General features: G+C 55.8%; 2 protein-coding genes and 1 long non-coding RNA gene across 7 annotated transcripts; 1 reads left to right on the top strand and 2 right to left on the bottom strand.

Moving 5' to 3' along the window:
- Positions 1-1,072: 1,072 nt before the first annotated feature.
- Positions 1,073-8,055, bottom strand: CHMP1A (charged multivesicular body protein 1A). 2 transcript variants are annotated; one of them, XM_057535024.1, is made up of 7 exons: positions 7,913-8,055; positions 5,953-5,972; positions 4,205-4,282; positions 3,457-3,603; positions 3,076-3,204; positions 2,687-2,874; positions 1,073-2,437 (listed from the first exon to the last, which is right to left on the bottom strand). In XM_057535024.1, the coding sequence occupies exons 1-7, from the start codon at positions 7,917-7,919 to the stop codon at positions 2,416-2,418; spliced, it is 591 nt and encodes a 196-aa protein (XP_057391007.1). In that variant the 5' UTR covers positions 7,920-8,055; the 3' UTR covers positions 1,073-2,415. The 2 variants fall into 2 exon arrangements, with proteins under 2 accessions (XP_057391007.1, XP_057391006.1); XM_057535023.1 differs by having other exon boundaries at positions 5,953-5,999; positions 7,913-8,042.
- A 77-nt stretch (positions 8,056-8,132) lies between these two features.
- SPATA33 (spermatogenesis associated 33) lies at positions 8,133-17,507 on the top strand. Of its 4 annotated transcripts, none has more exons than XR_009006185.1 (4): positions 8,133-8,245; positions 8,502-8,669; positions 9,923-10,314; positions 15,413-15,950. XR_009006185.1 is itself a non-coding variant. In XM_007172522.3 (3 exons), exons 1-3 carry the CDS (start codon positions 8,209-8,211, stop codon positions 17,371-17,373), a joined length of 339 nt encoding a protein of 112 aa, XP_007172584.2. In that variant the 3' UTR covers positions 17,374-17,507. The 4 variants fall into 4 exon arrangements, 1 of the variants encoding a protein (XP_007172584.2); XR_009006186.1 differs by lacking the exon at positions 15,413-15,950 and adding an exon at positions 17,240-17,375 and having other exon boundaries at positions 8,209-8,245; XR_009006187.1 differs by having other exon boundaries at positions 8,209-8,245; positions 10,139-10,314.
- LOC130705785 (uncharacterized) lies at positions 13,531-17,251 on the bottom strand. Its single transcript, XR_009006188.1, has 2 exons — positions 16,531-17,251; positions 13,531-14,712 (listed from the first exon to the last, which is right to left on the bottom strand). It is a non-coding gene; the product is annotated as an uncharacterized LOC130705785 (long non-coding RNA).
- Positions 17,508-17,603: the final 96 nt, after the last annotated feature.

Here is a 17,603-nt window from a genome sequence, read left to right as displayed (position 1 = left end):
AGGCCTGCGACAAACCCAGTCCTCTGGTGGGTAAGGGCGTCTCTCGGAGTGGGGTGGGGGGCAGCCAGCAGTGCCGAAACTAGAACTTTGTGCGGGGAGCAGGGACTGAGAACCTGAAAACGGGGTTTTCACTGCCCAAGGAGTAACAAACCAGAGGGGGAGGCCTGACAAGTGCAAACTTGTGGTTCCCGTGCCCACGGGGTATGTGTGTGTGTGTATGTGTCTGTGTGTATCCGGACGTAGTTTCTGGTGCACACAGTGGGGTGCCCGGACGTAGTTCCTGTGAGCACAGAGGGGGGCCCACAGACGTGCTTCGCGTGAGCGGTGGGTTGCAGGGAAGGTGCCCGGACGTAGTTTCTGGTGCACACAGGGCGGTGCACCAGCATGGTTCCGGCGCGCACAGAGGGGCGCACCGACGTGGTTTCCGGTGCGCACAGCGGGGTGACCAGACGTGGTTCCCGTGAGTACAGAGGGGCGCCCGGTGGTAGTTTCTGGGGGCACATAGGGGTGCGCACGGATGGAGTTTCTGGTGCACGCGGGAGGGCACAGGGACTTGGTTTCTGGTGCACACATAGGTTGCCCGGACGCGGTTTCCGGGGCACACGGGGTGGGGGGTGCCCGGACGCGGTTCCCGCGAGCACACCGGTGCAGACCCCCTGGCCTCAAGACCGTCCCGGTCACGTAGAGAAACGGGAGGGCCTGTGCCACATTCGGGGCTGGAGGGAACACAGGGTAATAACGTGAGGGCGGTTTCCTGATTTGGTTGGTTCTACGGTAACTAGAAGGTTGACGTGAGGAAAGCTCCTACACGGAAGGATACAGAAGTTGTGTACTTGGTTTGCAGCTGTTACATAAGTTTAAAAGTATTTCAAGGTAAAATCGTAGAGGAACTGTGGATCTGATTCGGCCTCACCAAGCAGGGCCTGGGAATCCCACTCTTCACACCACCCTACCTGCCCTCCTTCAGAAACCCGTCAGCCTCCTACTGGCGGGCTGGACCGCAAGCCGACCGTCCCACTTAAGGCCCCCACCCCACCCCAGGCCATTAAAGCAAAGATGGAGACGGTTCTCAGGGATCAATCTCTTTATTCACAACAGCATTTCAGGAAAAGGCAAACTTCGCCTGCTGCCCTTTGATGCGGCGTGGCCTCTGCCCCCAGCAGGCGTCTCTGTGGAGCTCTGCACCCCCTGGGGACCTTCTCTGAACCCCCAGCACGTGGGAGCCCCAAGGGATGATGGCCAGGGAGTAAGGCGAGGTTGGCATCACAGAAGAAACACCAGGTGGCTCTTGAACCCCATTCTCTCCGGCCTCACACCACAGTCCAGAGCGCCAGGCAGCCCACAGCACAACTTACTGTACAGAACACCCAAGGGCTCCAAGTCCAGGAAGACTCAAACGCAGAGAGCCAGGGAAAGCTCTCCCACGTTTCTGTCCATGAGAGCCAGTGCTGTGAGGACGGACGGCCAGCCAGAGGCCTCTGGTCAGCACCGACGACCAGTGTGCTCCAGCTGACGCTGGGGCGGGGCTCATCCCAAAGGCTCCCGATCTACTTGCTCCTTCTCTTTTGGCAAAAAAAAAAAAAATCCCTGGAAGCTTCAGGAAAACGAAGTAAACTTCAGGAATTGGAGAAAACAGAAAAGTGCAGCCTGTCTGAAGCTCCCCTCAGGCCAGCCCAGCACGTTGTCAGAAGCACTGCCACTGCTGGCCCCACTGAGGGCGGCTCTCCCATCAGCCGCTCCAGCTTCAAGGTCAACAGCGTGAGCCCACAAGGCAGCAAGAGCCAGATGGGGGAGGCACCCCATCACTTATAGTGACAGGAGAAAAGCATCCCACCCAAGAGGGGGAGGCGCCTGCTCCTTGGCTGGGAGGGGCCTCAGCATAGACTCTGGCTTCCTAGAGGAGACCCCGCGGGGCAGTGAGGATGCAGACGCCCAGGGGGCCGCTGGACTGGGAGCTAGGCGCCTGACACTGGGGAGCCCGAGCAGGGCCCATCCCGCTGGCAGGACCAGGTTCTAAACGGAGGCGGGGGCCTCCAGGGGTGCCCAGCAACAGCCTGCAGCCCTGACCCCCACCGGCTGACCACTCCCAGCACACCTGCCGTCACACGGAGTCTGAAAGCCCCCAGATCCACGTGGCAGCCACCAGCCAGTCCCTGGGGGTGTCTCAGTGGCGGTGGATGGAGGGGAGCCTGCAGATCGCCAGCTGGTGGCCCGGAGTCACAGAAATTACCCACAGAAGCCAGAAGTTTGTGCAAACTCGCCCAGCTGGACACAGACCCACACCCGTGCTCAGAGAAGAGGCAGAGTCCCAGGCCTGGCAGGTGAGAGGGGGAGAGCAGTGGGGAGGGGGCAGAGGCGGCCTTCCCAGCCCTTCCCCTGTGAGGCCGGGATGGGGCGTGCTGCCGCTGGGCTCCGCTAATTCCTCAGGGCAGCCAACCTGCAAACGACAACAGGATTCCCTGAGGCCCTGGCAGTGGCTCCACCCTGGCTTTTCGAGGCCCTTTTCCAGGCCGTCCTAGTCCTGTTCCTCCCCTTCCAGGGGGAGCTATAGACGTGAGCAGGGTCTGAACGGCGCGCGGGGACTGAGCCGCCCCTGGGCCTGCAGGCACCGAGGCCGGGGTTTCTGCATCCCTCCCGAGCTCCCGCCCAGCACGCTGCCCGCCCAGCCCAGGCGCCCCTGGCCCACCTCCGAGACAGCTGGTCCTCCTGGCTGCGCACGGAGCTCTCGCCCACGGCAGAGGCGCCCTCGGGCAGCTGGCTGAGCTGGTCCAGGACCTCGAGGCCGTTCTCCTCGGCGATCTGCAGGATGAGGCTGTCCACCTGCTCCTGTGGTGTGGTCAGCGTGGTGGCCGAGCTCATGGAGTCCTCCATCACCTGGGGGTCGTGTGCCGGGCAGTCAGGGCTTCCCGGGGCACAGCTGCCTGCACGGGCACCCGCCCCCAGCCGCAGGCCCCCCCTGCCCTGCCGGACCTCTACAGGCCGGTCTGGACTCCCCGCGAGGCGCCCGGCCCCCGGGCGGGGCAGGGGGCACAGGCCTGGCCGCCACCCGCACACCCGGGCCCCGGGCCGACGTACCGACGTGTGCACGTCCAGGTTCTGCACCTGCTGTTCAAATCTGTCCATCACCGCGGAGACCTTCTGCAGGTCCATGGTGCTGAGCGCCCGGTCCAGGGCTTTGGTCACCTGCGCCATGTTCTTGGTCACCTGGCGGAGGCGGGAGTGAGAGGCAGGCAGGGCCCTCAGGGCCCCCGCAGCCCCCGCCCCTGGCAAGGCACGTCCGCAGATGGTGCTGCCAACGGGAGGACGGACGCCGGAGAGAGCCTTCGGGGTGCGCCTCCCGCTCCAGCACCGCCCGTGCTGTAGGGAATCCCGGCCTGACCCCTCGCGCCGGGCCAGCCCCTCGACTCTGCCAGCAGAAGCCGGCCCCGGGCACGTGGCCCCCGGCCCAGCACTCACCCCCTTCATGGTCACGGCCGTCTGCACCTTGGAGGCCACGGCATCCACGCGGGACGCCATGCGGAGCCAGTTCACACCCTCGTTCTTCTTGCGAATGGCGTTCTCGGCGTACACCCGCGCGCACTCCACGTTCTTCTGCTGAAGGGCCTGGAACGCAGGGGGAACGCTAGCTGCGGCCCGGCCCCGGCCAGTCCCGGGGCGCCGTCTGCTGCGGTGGGGCAGCCCCTTCTCCGCCTCTCCGCAGGGTTCTCATCAGAAACGTCTCAGGAGTGAGCGTGTCCGGGGCAGGGCCCCCGACCAGCCCTCAGAGAAAATCAGACAAGAAAGCCGGGCTCAGGAAAACACGGCCACCCTTCCAGGCCTCTCCACTCCCACTGACACACTCAGCTGCCCTCACACGACAGAGCTCCGCCTGGAAGCAGCAGAGCTTGAAAAGCCAGCGCAGGCGATGCTGATTCCAAAGGAATCACGACCACGGCGGTGACATGGCTTCAGACTGGGGAGTCGGCTGCGTTTCCTTTCTGCCCTGGGAGCCTCAGGCTGGGTGAGGGGTCATCCGAACCCAGCAGCCCGGGAGCTACTCCAGCCGTTAGCCAGCCGTAAGAAAGCCCCCCCACGGAGAGCACGGCAACCCCAGGAGCCTCCAGCGCTGCCCCGCCCCGCAGAGGGGTTTGGCCCCTGCCCAGGCCCGAGGAGCACAGGACCGACCAGAGGAAAGGCGCGGCCCGGCGGCAGCGCCCGCACTCACCTTCTTCACCTTGGCCTGCTCCGCCTTGGCGTCCTTCTCCGCCTTCTTGGCCAGCTTCTCCAGCTGCTTTGCCGTGAACTGACGGACAGGAGGCCGGGTCAGCACCCCGGCCTACCCCCCACCCCGCTCCCCGCCCTCCTGGGCTGTACGTTCGTGCCGAGGGTGGACATTACTGATCCCTCACGACTGCTGCCTCTGCTAGACAGTCTGCTGCCCGCTAGGACGTCAGTGCCCGTCCGTGCGCTTGTGCCCCTCAGCTGCTCCCCTCCACACGGCCCAGCTCCCAGCGGCCTGAAGCACGACGCACCGGCTCCCTGTTCCACTGCTAGCAGCTGGGGGCACACTGAGAAACTGCCCACAGGCCTTGGCCAGCGTCACACAGATGCTGCCACCGTAAACCCCTCCCTCTCTGACCGCCTTGGTGTCCAGGCCTCAGGCTAACGTCTCCCCTGCTCCTGTGGTCCAGCCCCTGTGCAGATCAATGCTTCCCTAACCTCAGGCTCACGGGCACAGGGTGCTCTCTGCAAAGTCATCCCCTATTCCTAGTCATCAGACTCAATTCTGAGGGGCCTTTAAATCAATGTCTGCAGCACCTGACTCTCTGACCATTTTTTTTTCCTGTACCGTCCCATGCAGTAGCTACTAGACACATGTAGCTACTTAAACTTAAATTACCTAAAATTAAGTGAAAGTAAAAAATCAGTCCCGCAAGCCACATTCCCGGTGTCTGATGGGGCCGGTGTCAGGCATCGCCATGTCGGCTACCCTAGCCCGGCTCTGCGCCCAGAGCCCCACTCCTGCCCCACCCACACGGGGCCCCTCCTGTCAGGGGCTCCGTGGCCCGCTCTGCGTCCAGGCTTGCCCAGCCCCCGGCCCACTGCCCTCCACACACAGCCTGAAGTACACACCGGGCCACCATCTGCCACCTCTACCACCACTCTGGCCAGGTGCCCTGGGACCCGCTGGTCAGCTGCAGCAGGGACCACCTGGCATGACCTCGCACACCCCAGCCCTGGTCAGTGGCCCTCCACAGGCCTCAGCTGACCAGAAGCTGGCAGGGAGAAGGCTCAGGTGACCCAAGGCAACAGCAGCCTTCCAGAGGCCAGTTTCCTAACTCTGGTCCTGTCAGCACTGTTCTCTCAGCCAACGTCACTCACCCACCTGGGAGGGTCCCCAGCCCTCGGGCCCCTCCCGCAGCCCTGGGTGCCCCATGCACTTGGGACGTTTCGTTGTGGAAAAAAGTTTCTTGTCTGTCCACCCCCACCAGCTACGTTCCTCAGGGAAAAGTCCAGATTTTCCTGAGCTGGGAATCTGGCCTGGAGGCCCCACAGCAGAGCCAGTGCAGCTGCTACAGGCGGGGGCCGAGGCACACCACTCCTCCCGTGCTTCAGAGCCCACCGTGGACGGGTACCCAGGAGGGCCCCCACAGGAACTGGGGCAGGAGCCTGCCGACACCGCCCCAGGCAGGACTGCTTAGCTGCCCAGAACGCCCTCCTGCACGTGCTTCTGAAGGACCTGAGGCAACCGTTTTAAACGCCTCGTGGACCATTAAGGGGTGCACACACTCGCGCTCTCAAGAATGAGGCCAAATGACCTGCTTCCGCTCAGCCCGAGACAAGCTAGCAAGCCACCTCACTGACCCCTCAGTCATCAGTCTGGCTGAGCACTATCCTGAGTGTGACGCATACCATCTGTCCCCACTGACAACCACCAGGACAGGGCGGGGTGAAGGGCCGTCCAGTACATACCTTCAGCTGGAACAGGGTGTCTGCAAAGAGAGGAGATGATTTGAGGACTGTAAGAAATGTGAGAAGCAACACTCCTAACCAGCTGGTGGGGCACTAAGACCCTCCTGGGCGTGAAGAGCTGGCACAGAACTGGGGCCTTCAGGGAGGCCTACTCGCACCAGCTCCGCCCTCCTTAGCCTCCCTGACTCCGATCCAGCTCCGCCCTCCTTAGCCTCCCTGACTCCGATCCAGCTCCGCCCTCCTTAGCCTCCCTGACTCCGATCCAGCTCCGCCCTCCTTAGCCTCCCTGACTCCGATCCAGCTCCGCCCTCCTTAGCCTCCCTGACTCCGATCCAGCTCCGCCCTCCTTAGCCTCCCTGACTCCGATCCAGGGAAACACCAGGATGGCACCAGCTGACCTTAAGGGTTAGCGTGCGGGGGACGCTCATGGGTGCAGCGTGTGGCCCACGGTGAAAACTCTAGATGGTGTGTAATCAGTGCAGCTTTACAAAGGACCCTTGGGAGTCCTCCCCAGTTTAGTAAGGTTTAGTACTTGACAGTCTATTCTTTATGGATAAAAACAGCAGGGCGATGACTCTTACGCCATAAAAGAGCTGGCCCACAGAGACCACTCTCCATGGGAGCTGCCATTTCTGAGCCATTGAATCAGGCTCAGGTGCCCCCCTACCCTCAATGAGGAACTGGAGACCTGTGTGTGTTACTGGCTAAGTCCCTTGGTATCTGAACTTGCTACTCACTTACCCAAACTCAAGAGCTCGGTAGATTCAGCTTCATCTTAAAACTATCTCAGTGTATATCCTGTTCCTAAATTTGGGGAATGATTTCTGAAAGGGTGTACCACACTAGCCCGGAATGAAGAAACAAAATCCTGCAACCAGAATCCAGAATTACAAAGGTATGTGAAGGCTCCCAGCTGAGAGCCCAGCGGAGCTCTGTGCAGCTCTCACCTGTCACTGCGGGCCCTGGTCAAGGCCAGAGCTGTCTGCATCTCTGGAGAAACAGGTGGCAGGCAGTGTGCTCACTGCAGGGAAAGCAAGGCTGGGCTGGGTGTGGCCCAGACTTGAGTGGGAAGGACAGACTCTGAAGGGCAAAACCTAACCCTGGAGAAAAGGGATACGGGCAAAACAGAATTCCCTGGAGAGCTGAAGCTGAGCGAGCTGTGAGGCAAAACCCAACGTGTGTGTGTGTGTGTGTGTGTGTGTGTGTGTGTGCGCGCGCGCGCGTGCGTGGGGTGGGGGTGTGCTGTTCATCTTCTCTCTGAGGCAATCTGCATAGGATTTCCTTCATGACAATAACATTGCACAGCCTCTCTATCACACTAGCACTTAAACATCCTGGCAAATGTAGGGATCTTCATTTTATCCCTGATGCTTCCTGTTCTGGAGCAGAGCAGGGCAGAGGGCCCTGAGGGGGTGCTGCAGGCAGTGGAGGACCAGGCCGCCTGGGGCCTGTGCCTGCACAGACTCCTCAACCTGTTTTCCCATCTGCAGAATGGGCGCATACGGTTCCTATCTCAAGAGCTGTTGTGCCTGTACATAGTGAGGGCTTTCTGCCAGAGCTCTTCTTATTTCTCTTAGCGGTGTTCTGGGGGCAGTGGTGTAACTGTCTCCTTTTCGGGTGCCCTCTGACCCGGCAACCCAGGGCCCCAAAGGCCGATGTCCCTCACCAGTACCGCAGCTTGGTGGGGCAGGGGCAGACGGTCGTTGAGGAGGGCCGGGGAAGGGGGTCGGGAATCAGGGAAGGGGATCGGAGTCCTGGGTCGAGGCCCCGGGGTCGAGGTCGGGGTCCTGGGTCCCGGGGTATGGTGTTGGGGATCGGGGTCCCGGGTGGAGGCCCCGGGATCCGGTACCGGGGATCGGGGCCCAGGGTCCGGGATCGAGGCCAGGGGCACCCGCCTGAGCCCCGCCCACGGGAGAGGCGGCCCCGCCCCGCGCGGCCCCGGAGGGTGGTGGCCTCTTACCGTCCATGGCCGGTCCGGCAGCGGCAGCCCTGGCAGAGGCGGACGGACTGGATCTCCCGGCGGCGTCAACCGAACAGACCGGCGCGGGCTGGCGGGCTGGCGGGCGGGTACTGCCGGGTCGCCGCCGCTTCCGGCGACTGGGAGCTCTCGCGAGAGGACGGGCTGGTCTCGCGGGCGGTGGCGTTGCCGTGGCGACCGCGCGGACCAGGGAGGCGGCGGCCAGGCCTCTTGTGAGTCAGTGGGCTGGGCTCCCACCGAGGTGCAGGGCCCGGGGCTGCGTCGCGGGGAAGTCACCTATGGGACTTTCCAAAAGCAAACACAAACTCCGGAAAGGTAAAGGGCCGCCGCCCCGCAGTCTCCCCGGCGCGGCCCCGCTCCCACAAATCCTCCTGCGCCGGGTCCTCTCTGATGATCGTGCCTCGGGGACCTTTTCATCCGGGGAATATCCACGTGTAGGGAAATGGAGTGACCCAAGTCTTTCAAGCTATCTTATTTCATTCCGGACCAAAGCAGGCAACTGAAGAAGGATGGAATCCTTTGCCCTAGACTCAGTAAAATATAGGTCTAATTAATTACCCATATATTTCAGGTGGGGAGCCAAAGTCGGGGCGCACCTATTCAATCCCAAAGGCTACGGAAAGGCCGGTGGACAGGCCTTCACAAGAGTCTGAGAAGCCTCCAGACACCAAGCCTGCAGAGAGCTTCCGTGAGAAGAAAGGGGCAGCTAAGCGGCAGTGGCCTTCATCTGAAGTGGAAGGTAGGACACACCCAGGAGGGGACAGAACCTGAGGTGCGTTTGGGGATGGGGCGGACAGGAGCCTGTGGTGGGATGCTAGTAGCAGGGGGCGTGCCCTAACGGCGGAGGGGGTTTTAGGACCTTTAATATCAGAGTTCTAGTTGGAAGATGTAATAAGTTCAGTAAAGGTTTAGGTGAGTTCCCAAGTGGTAGATGCAGAACACACACAGTCGAGAGGGCTAAGCAGTGCGCAGATCCAAAGCAGGCCTGCTGTCCTCCCGAGGCCTGGACGCCTTTGGCCCCAGTGTCGTTCCTTCGGCATTCCACAGACTGGGACAGAGCCTGGGAAGCTGCTCCCCTGTGGAGCACGGTCCCGTGGGAGCCCTCTGCCTGGCCACAGAGATCACGGAGGGGATAGGATGTTGGTGAAACAGCTGGGCAGAGTTACTCACCGTAACAGCCTTTGGGTGTGGGTCGGGGTTGAAGCCACAGAAGCAGCAGAATGTGAAGTCTTTCATCAGTTTTATCATGTGGGGCGCGGAAACGGAATTGTTAGGTAATTAAAGCAAGGGAGGAGCGATGGGGTTTGTGTCTCCAGAACAGAGGCCTCTCCCAGGCCCATTGCTGTAACCGGGTAGGAGCCAGTGAGGCTGCGGCAGCGGGAATTGCCGAGTGACAGGGTGTGAGGGCAAAGCAGGGAGCCATGCCCGTGGGCTCCGGTGCCTGTGAGGACGCATGGCCGGTGGGTCGGACAAGGAAGGGCAGGATGGATGCCCGCCTGGCAGGGGAGAGGAGCTGGGCACAGACAGCTTCAGATCAAGGCCCCTGGGGGTCATCAAGGGCAGGAAACGTTTGAGATGAGAGCTCAGAGAAATAGAAAGTTCAACAAGTCAAAAATTCTGTGTATTATACAATTTAAAAAGTAGGTTTTACTACTGTTGGGTAGAAATCAGAAAACGATTGCTGGGCTGGGGCCGGGCCAGGCTAGCTGACTGGAACAGGGCCCGTGGGAGCTTTGTGGGGTGGAGGAAAGTTCTGCGTCTCATTTGGGTGATGACACGGGTGCGTACAGTTGTGGAAAACATGGAACACGCATGAGTCCTTGTCTCTTAGAGCCGCACCCGAAGTATTTTAAGGGCAAATGGACGCGCTGGGTGGGGATTTGCTGCCACGGGAAGGGGTGCACCTGTCTCTGCAGGTGCTACAGCCCCTCCCAGCCCACGGGTCCTGTGGTGTGACCTGGGGGTCTACGTCCCATCTCCAAATCTCTGCAGGCCTGACACTCTCCTGTAACCAGTGGAGTGGTGGAAGTGACTTGTGGGCTGGGCGGCCTGGCCGGGCTCACGGGGACGCTGGCTGTGCTGGGAGCCACCGTGCTGGGAAGTGCTCGGCCGCTGGGGAGGCCACAGGGGAGCTGCAGCCCGCGGCCCTGATCTCACAGCCCATTCAGCCCAGGTGCCGGGCTTGTGACGAGCTTGTCGTGACTCCAGCCCCAGGCTTGCAGTCTCCCCAGCCGAGCCACTGCCCAGCACGCAGCAGCCCTGCGAGCGGACATCCACGTGCCCAGCCCAGCTGAGCCTTCAGACAGCATCTGACTGCAGCCCCTGGGAAACCACAGGTGGTAACTGCTGGTCGAACCTTTCCTGAATTCCTGAGCCATAAAACGGTAAGAAAATGGTTGTTTCAAGCTGCTAAGGTCTGGGTGAGTCACTACTCAGCAGTAGTAGTAACCAGGACACAGGGTAAGAGCTGGAGTGGAGATCAGGTTTGGCTGGGGTTTATGAGGATTTGGGCAGCTGGGCGATGGGTTGTATTGTACTATTCCCGCTGCTTTTGTCTGTGCTTCACATTTCACGTTACAGAATCCATAAACATACATTGTACAGACCGAACACCACAAGCTGGCAGTCAGCCAATTCCAAAATGCTGCAGATTCTTCTGAAAACATAACTCTGATTTTTCTACAAATAAATGACTTGAAAAAAAGGTGGTGTCTTATAAGTCTGCTCAGGTGGCCATCACAAGTACCATGGGCTGGGGACTTCCCTGGCGGTCTCGTGGTTAAGACTCCACACTTCCACTGCAGGGGGCGCGGGTTCCATCCCCGGTCAGGGAACTAGATCCCACGTGCCACGTGGTTCGGCCAAAAAAAAAAAAAAAAAAAGAAAGGAAAAAAACCAAACAAATACCATGGGCTGGGGGGCTTAAACAACAGACTTTGTTTCTCATCATTCTGGAGGCTGGGGAGGCCCTCAATCTGGCTGTGTTCCTGCGAGGACGCCTCCCTGGCCCGTAGACAGCTGTCTGATTGCTGTGTCCTCACGTGGCCAGAGAAAGAGGGCTCTGGTCTCTTCTTCCTCCCAATCCCTTTCCGGGGGCTCCACCTTCATGGCCTCATCTAAACCTAAGTAATTCCCAAAGGCCCCACTTCTAAATACCATCACATTGGGGATTAGGCCTTCAACAGACGAATTTGGGGGATACAGACTTTCAGCCACAGCAGAGAGGACTGTTAGAAGGAGCCTTGAGAATCCTAGGAACACAGAGCAGTGCGTGGACCTGGGCTACATCATTCCTGAGATAATCCAATTGGGTATTAGGCGATAACAAAGGATCGATGATAATATCCTTAGATGTGACAGTGCTATTGTGGTTATGCTAAAAAATATCCTCATCTGATAGAAGTACTGCATTTTTGTTTGTTTGTATGTTTGTTTTTTTATACAGCAGGTTCTTATTAGTCATCAGTTTTATACACATCGGTGTATACATGTCAGTCCCAATCGCCCAATTCGTCACACCACCATGCCCACCCCACCGCGGTTTTCCTCCCTTGGTGTCCATACGTTTGTTCTCTACATCTGTGTCTCAACTTCTGCCCTGCAAACCGGTTCATCTGTACCATTTTTCTAGGTTCCACATACATGCGTTAATATACGATATTTGTTTTTCTCTTTCTGAAGAAGTACTGCATTTTTAACTGTCAAAAAATATGCTGAAGAAAGCCAGTTTCAAAAGGCCACATGCTGTACGATTTTATTCATGTAACATTCTCCAAATGACAAAATGATACAGATAAGAACAGACTAGGGACTGCCAGGGGTTAGGGATGGCGGGGGCCGGGGGTGTGACTGTAGAGTGTAGCACGAACGTGATCGTTGTGATGCTGGAGCAGCCCTGTGTCTGGACCGTGGTGGTGGGTACACGTGATCACGTGGTACAGCGCACACACTGTGCCACCCTGAGCCTTATTCTACTGCAGTTACCTAAGGTGCTACCACTGAGGGAGAATGGACGGAGGTACGGGGATCTCTCTGGACTACTTTTGCAACTTACTGTGAATTTATAATATTAAAGTAAAATGTTTTAAAATACATCAGAAATTATAATTAAAATAACATGATTCCCATATAAGAATAGCAGGTCAGTGAAATAGAAAACACGGACAAGAGTGTGTGTGTATGAACGTTATGTATGTTTATATATAATTAGAGTACAATAAAACTGGCACCAAAAGTAAGTGGGAAAAGGAAGGATTATATAATAAATTGTGCTAGAAAAACAGCTTAACGTTTTAAGAGAAAACGTAAGCTGGATTGTAACCTCCTGCTGTATGCTCTGATAAATTCCAGATGGTTTAAGAGTGGATATAAAAAGTGATTACATGTACATCAACTATACTTAAATTTTTTAAAAAGGTAGACTTACTATCAGCTGATACAGGTGACTCAAAGGGTAAAGGAAAAGAACGGCTAGAACCATCTTCCAGATGACAGTGTGTGGTCATCTAAAAAAAAATTTCCTTGCTGGAAAAAAAAAGGTGGCTGCAAAAAATAAGACGTAAATTTTATTCTGATTCCTCAAAGATATTACAGAGCAATGTTGAAGGATTTGACTACATTAAAATGTAAAACATCTCCCTAAGCCCTCTATAAACAAATGTAAAACAAATGGTAAGCTCAAAAAGTATTTGCAACAAAAACGAGAGGCCAGAGAATAACACATGATAGATGGAGAGCCTGGACACACTGTTGGTGGAAGTCAGGCTCCTTCCTGAAGGCAGTGTGGTAGCGTGGAAGGCAGCATTGCAGAGCCCCATCACTGCCCTCTGAACAAGGCTGTAGGAGCCCCTCCCTTACATGGGGGCAGAGCCTGTGAGTAGGATGGGCTGGGCTCCTGGGATCAGGGTAGTAACCCGTTCGTTTTGAGTTAATCAAAATGGAGCTTCTCCTGAGCACGCCTGACCTAATCAGAGAAGCCGTTGAAAAAGGTGAAAGTGTCAGAGACGTGGCTGTGAAGAAGTCAGCTCCCATGATGTGAGAGCCGCCGGCCAGCAAGGAAAGGGGCTTCGTCCTTGGCACACAAAGAAAGGAACTCTGCCTACAACCTGAGTGGCTGTGGAAGGTCCCCAGGTCCAGATGAGGATGCGGCCGGGCTGACAGCTGGATTGTAGTTTGGACTCCGGACACGTGGAGCCCGAGGTGATGTGTGCACTGTTTTAAGTTGGCCACTAAAATGAGGTAACTTATTAGGCAGTAATTGAAAACTAGTACAGGTCCTGTGTATTAAGAACCCGAAAAGGATTCATGTTTCTTATTTTATTTTTACTTTTTATATTTATTTATTTAATTAATTTGTTTTTATTTTTTGCTGTGTCAGGTCTTAGTTGCGACACGTGGGATCTTCGTTGTGGCATGTGGTCTCTTTTGTTGCAGCACGCGGGCTTCTCTCTAGTTGTGGTGCACGGGCTCCAGGGCGCATGGGCTCTGTAGTTTGCGGCACGTGGGCTTAGTTGCCGCGCGGCATGTGGGATCTTAGTTCCCCGGCCAGGGATCAAACCTGCGTCCCCTGTGTTGGAAGGCGGATTCTTTTTTAAAAAAAATTTTTTTTAAATTTATTTATTTTATTTATTTAATTTTGGCTGTGTTGGGTCTTCGTTGCTGTGCATGGGCCGTCTCCAGTTGCGGCGAGCGGGGGCTACTCTTCGCTGAGGTGCGCAGGCCTCTCACTGTGGTGGCTTCTCATGTTGTGGAGCGCAGGCTCTAGTGGCGCTGGCTTCAGTAGTTGTGGCTCGCGGGCTCAGTAGTTGTGGCGCACGGGCTCAGCTGCTCTGCAGCATGTGGGATCTTCCCGGACCAGGGCTCGAACCCGTGTCCCCTGCACTGGCAGGCAGACCCCCAACCACTGGGCCACCAGGGAAGCCCAGAAGGCGGATTCTTTACCACTGGACCACCAGGGAAGTCCCAAAAGATTCATGTTTCTAAATGAAGAAGCTTTAAACCTCTGAGGAAGATAAAAGGAGTCTTGTTTTGGATTAGAAAGTCTCAGTAACATAAAGTTGTTAATTCTCCCTTATTCTAGCAAATCAGTATGACCCCAAACAAAAGAGCACAGGTGGTTTTGGGAGCCAGACCAAATTATCCCAAAGGTCACCTAAGAGGATAAAAATGTAAGAATGGCAGGAAACATCTGGAAAAGCAGAGGGATTGAGTCCTCTGACATGGAAGCGTGTCGCACAGTGGTGAGCACATAGCACAGCATGCTCGCGTGGGCCCCGAGAAGTGCCATGCCGCAGACACGGGGGAAGGACGGATGTTCCCCGAGTGCCGGGGAAACTCAGTTGACAACTGAGAAAGCAAACAGGTAAACATGCAAGATAAAACTATGAAAGTATGAAGTGGAGGTGAGTAAATGTTTTTATAAGTTTGGAGCAGGGGATGCCTTTTCCAGTCTGACAAACTCTAAAAGCCATTAAGGAATAGATGGATGAATCTGTTGCAGAAAGCAACAAGGGAAGCTAAAAGCCAGGAGCTACTTGTAGTATAAATCACTAAGGGTGAATTTCCCAAATATAAAAAAGCTCACCAAAGGAAAAAAAAAAGTCAATGTAGAAAATGCAGGATGACACGCATTCACAGGAGGATACATGCCACGGGCCCATGAACGAGTGACAACGAGATGAGATGCCCAGCCTCCCCATGGCGGGGGTGCCCAAAGCTCAGGGAAGCTGGCGGTGACCGGTGACCAGCGGGGGTGGAGTCAGCACTTCCACTGTCTCTGTAACCTGGGAAAAGGTTTAGAAAAGTGACAAGAAGCAGGAGAGTGTGGAGAGATGTTCTGCTGATAGCCTCCCAGAGGAAAGATAAATCTATATAATCTTTTGGCTGCACAGGGTCTTTTTGTAAATAAATGTATTTATTTTGTTTGTTTATTTTTCACTGTGTTGGGTCCTCATTGCTGCACGCGGGCTTCCGTAGTTGTGGCACAGGGGCTCAGTAGTTGCGGCACGTGGGCTCTAGAGCACAGGCTCAGTAGTTGTGGCTCACGGGCTTAGTTGCTCTGCGGCATGTGGGATCTTCCCAGACCAGGGCTTGAACCCGTGTCCCCTGCATTGGCAGGTGGATTCTCAACCACTGCGCCACCAGGGAAGTCCTGCATGGGGTCTTAGTTGAGGCATGTGGGATCTTTGTTGTAGCATGCAAACTCTTAGTTGCAGCATATGGGATCTAGTTTCGTGACCAGGGAACGAACCCGGGCCCCCTGCATCGGGAGCGTGGAGTCTTAGCCACTGGACCACCAGGCAAGTCCCAAAATTGATATAATCGTTACGGAAAACAGTTTGACAATATTTGCCAAAGTTTTCCTAGTAACTTACCTGACAGATAAACCTCCACAAGTGTATAAATACATAAATGCAGGAATGTTCATTGCAGCATTGTTCAAAAAAAAAAAATTGGAAATAACCTAAATTATGTTCATCAAAGGGAGCTGGTTACGCACATGATGGGCCCCCGACAGTGAACTGCAGGCTGCCGTGGAGGAGGGGCCGCACCTGTGTGGATGTGGGGCTCAGCCGACTGCGTGGTCACTGCAACACTCAGCCTTGCACAGCGTGATCCCAGCTGCACACGTGCGTGTGTGTATGAAGTGTCCGCAAGGAGAAGCGTCATTCCATGTGCAGTCTCTAACCAACATGTATTATTTTTATTCTATTTTATTTTTAAATTATTTTTTTAATTTTATTTTTTTATACAGCAGGTTCTCATTAGTTATCTGTTTTATACATATTAGTGTCTACATGTCAGTCCCAGTCTCCCAATTCATCCCACCACCACCCCCCCATCACTCTCCCCCCTTTAACCAACATGTATTATTTTTAAATTAAATATTCATAACCTTTTAAGTAGTCTTAACATGTAAAAATGCTTGTGTAAATCAACATGAAAAAATGATCTCAATTTAAGTTAAATTCAAAAGGGACTTCCCTGGTGGCACAGTGGTTAAGAATCCGCCTGCCAATGCAGGAGACACGGGTTTGTGTCCTGGTCTGGGAAGATCCCACGTGCCGCAGAGCAACTAAGCCCGTGAGCCACAACTACTGAGCCTGCGCGTCTGGAGCCTGTGCCCCGCAACGGGAGGGGCCGCGATAGTGAAAGGCCCGCGCACCGCGATGAAGAGCGGTCCCCGCACCGCGATGAAGAGTGGCCCCCACTTGCCGCAACTAGAGAAAGCCCTCGCACGAACCGAAGACCCAACACAGCCAAAAATAAATAAAAGATTTAAAAAAAAATAAAAAAATAAAAAATAAAAATAAAAAAAAATAAATAAATAAATCCAAAATACGATGAAATACACATTTGGCTTAATGATAAAAATGAAAAGAAAGGACACTGTCAGTGCTCAGTGCAGGCCGTGGGCCATCGGCAGCGGGTTAGAACGACTGAAGCCATGCTTGCAGCGCTGAAGGTCGAGGTGGCTCTGGACCCGACGACCACCTGGGACCCGGCGTCTCCCTCTGCCACCAGCCCTGGGCAGGTGACTGAACCAACCCTCTGTGCCTCAGTTCCTTCGTCTGTAAAACGTAGTTCTTAAGAGGACCTACCTCAGAAACGTGCGGTTGTTATTCTAGGGCTCAGAGCAACGTCTAGCACAGGACGGGCACCTGTTCATCCCCCGTATAGCTGAGTTCCTGGGGTATTCAGTGTTCTAATTCTGTGCAGTACACGTGCGTGCACACGGGGACACACAGGCCTGAACGGACGGAGCAGGCCAGGAAGTGAGGCGGTGGAGGCAGCGAAGGGGCTTCTGCTTCTGTACTTTGTAACGTTTCACACGTCCCGTGCGTTCCTGGTAATCCTAACAAGTCTGAGAAAACGCTGTGGCGTCCGTTTCTAGAGCGCCCTGCCTGCTGAAGCTCTGCGCAGAGGGCTTCCACCAGGCTTAGAATCCTTTCCACGCGGTGTGTCTGAACCTTCACCTCTGGGGCAGACCCTGCCTTTCCCAGGTCTCGCTCCTGCGTTTGTCACCCGGGCTGCCCGGCAGCTCAGGCTTTCCACGGGGATGGTGCGGGTGCCTGTCCCGTTCCCCTCCTGGAAGGAGGCCTCCAGGGTCACCACTGCGTGGCTGCGTTGCCGGTTGGTGTAAGCTTTGGAATGTTCACTTATGGTTTTGACTGCTTTCAACCTCACCCATTTCTTTTCCTGAGCCACAAACCTAATTCCTTTGCTCTGGCCCTAACACAGACGTTGTCTGTTTTACAGAAGAGTTTTTCCACAGACTTATGAAATACCTGGATGTTTTCTTCCTTCTAGAGAAACCTGATGTAAATTCAGAAAAGAAGAAATTTGCCATCCCCCAGATCGTCGTCACCACAGCCTCAAAAGACTCTGATCAGCTACGGTTCCACAGGAATGGAGGAGCAGAGGACCATTCGGGAAAGGGCTGAGCCGGGCCCGTTCTACCGACACAGGAACCCCAGTACGGTAGACGCCTATAATTCACAGACCAAAGAAGAAACTCGCACCCCAGCAGCTGCAGTCACTCCCTGTGCTCCGAGTCTCAGAGGTGATGGCAAAGGGCTGCCCTATCCTGTGGAGAGCTGCAGGTGCCCCTTCAGTAAACAAGGCTCTCCCCAGCTTCTCCAAAGCCGCAGGCAGCTTGGCAGAGGGCAAGAGT

This window comes from Balaenoptera acutorostrata, chromosome 19, assembly GCF_949987535.1.
Source record: "Balaenoptera acutorostrata chromosome 19, mBalAcu1.1, whole genome shotgun sequence".
Lineage (NCBI taxonomy): Eukaryota > Metazoa > Chordata > Mammalia > Artiodactyla > Balaenopteridae > Balaenoptera > Balaenoptera acutorostrata.
Note: the sequence above shows the minus strand (reverse complement) of the source record. Positions and strands in the feature narration are given on the sequence as shown.

What these genes read in the sequence shown, in the direction of transcription:
- CHMP1A (XM_057535023.1), bottom strand. An exon ending in AGCAGGCCAAGGTGAAGAAG is followed by an intron (nt 3,604 to 4,204) that starts GTGAGTGCGGGC and finishes CCTGCGTTCCAG; the next exon opens with GCCCTTCAGCAGAAGAACGT. An exon ending in CGGCCGTGACCATGAAGGGG is followed by an intron (nt 3,205 to 3,456) that starts GTGAGTGCTGGG and finishes CGCCTCCGCCAG; the next exon opens with GTGACCAAGAACATGGCGCA.
- SPATA33 (XM_007172522.3), top strand. Translation starts at nt 8,209, where the DNA reads ATGGGACTTTCCAAAAGCAAACACAAACTCCGGAAAG. An exon ending in CAAACACAAACTCCGGAAAG is followed by an intron (nt 8,246 to 8,501) that starts GTAAAGGGCCGC and finishes CATATATTTCAG; the next exon opens with GTGGGGAGCCAAAGTCGGGG. An exon ending in GCCTTCATCTGAAGTGGAAG is followed by an intron (nt 8,670 to 17,239) that starts GTAGGACACACC and finishes TCTTCCTTCTAG; the next exon opens with AGAAACCTGATGTAAATTCA.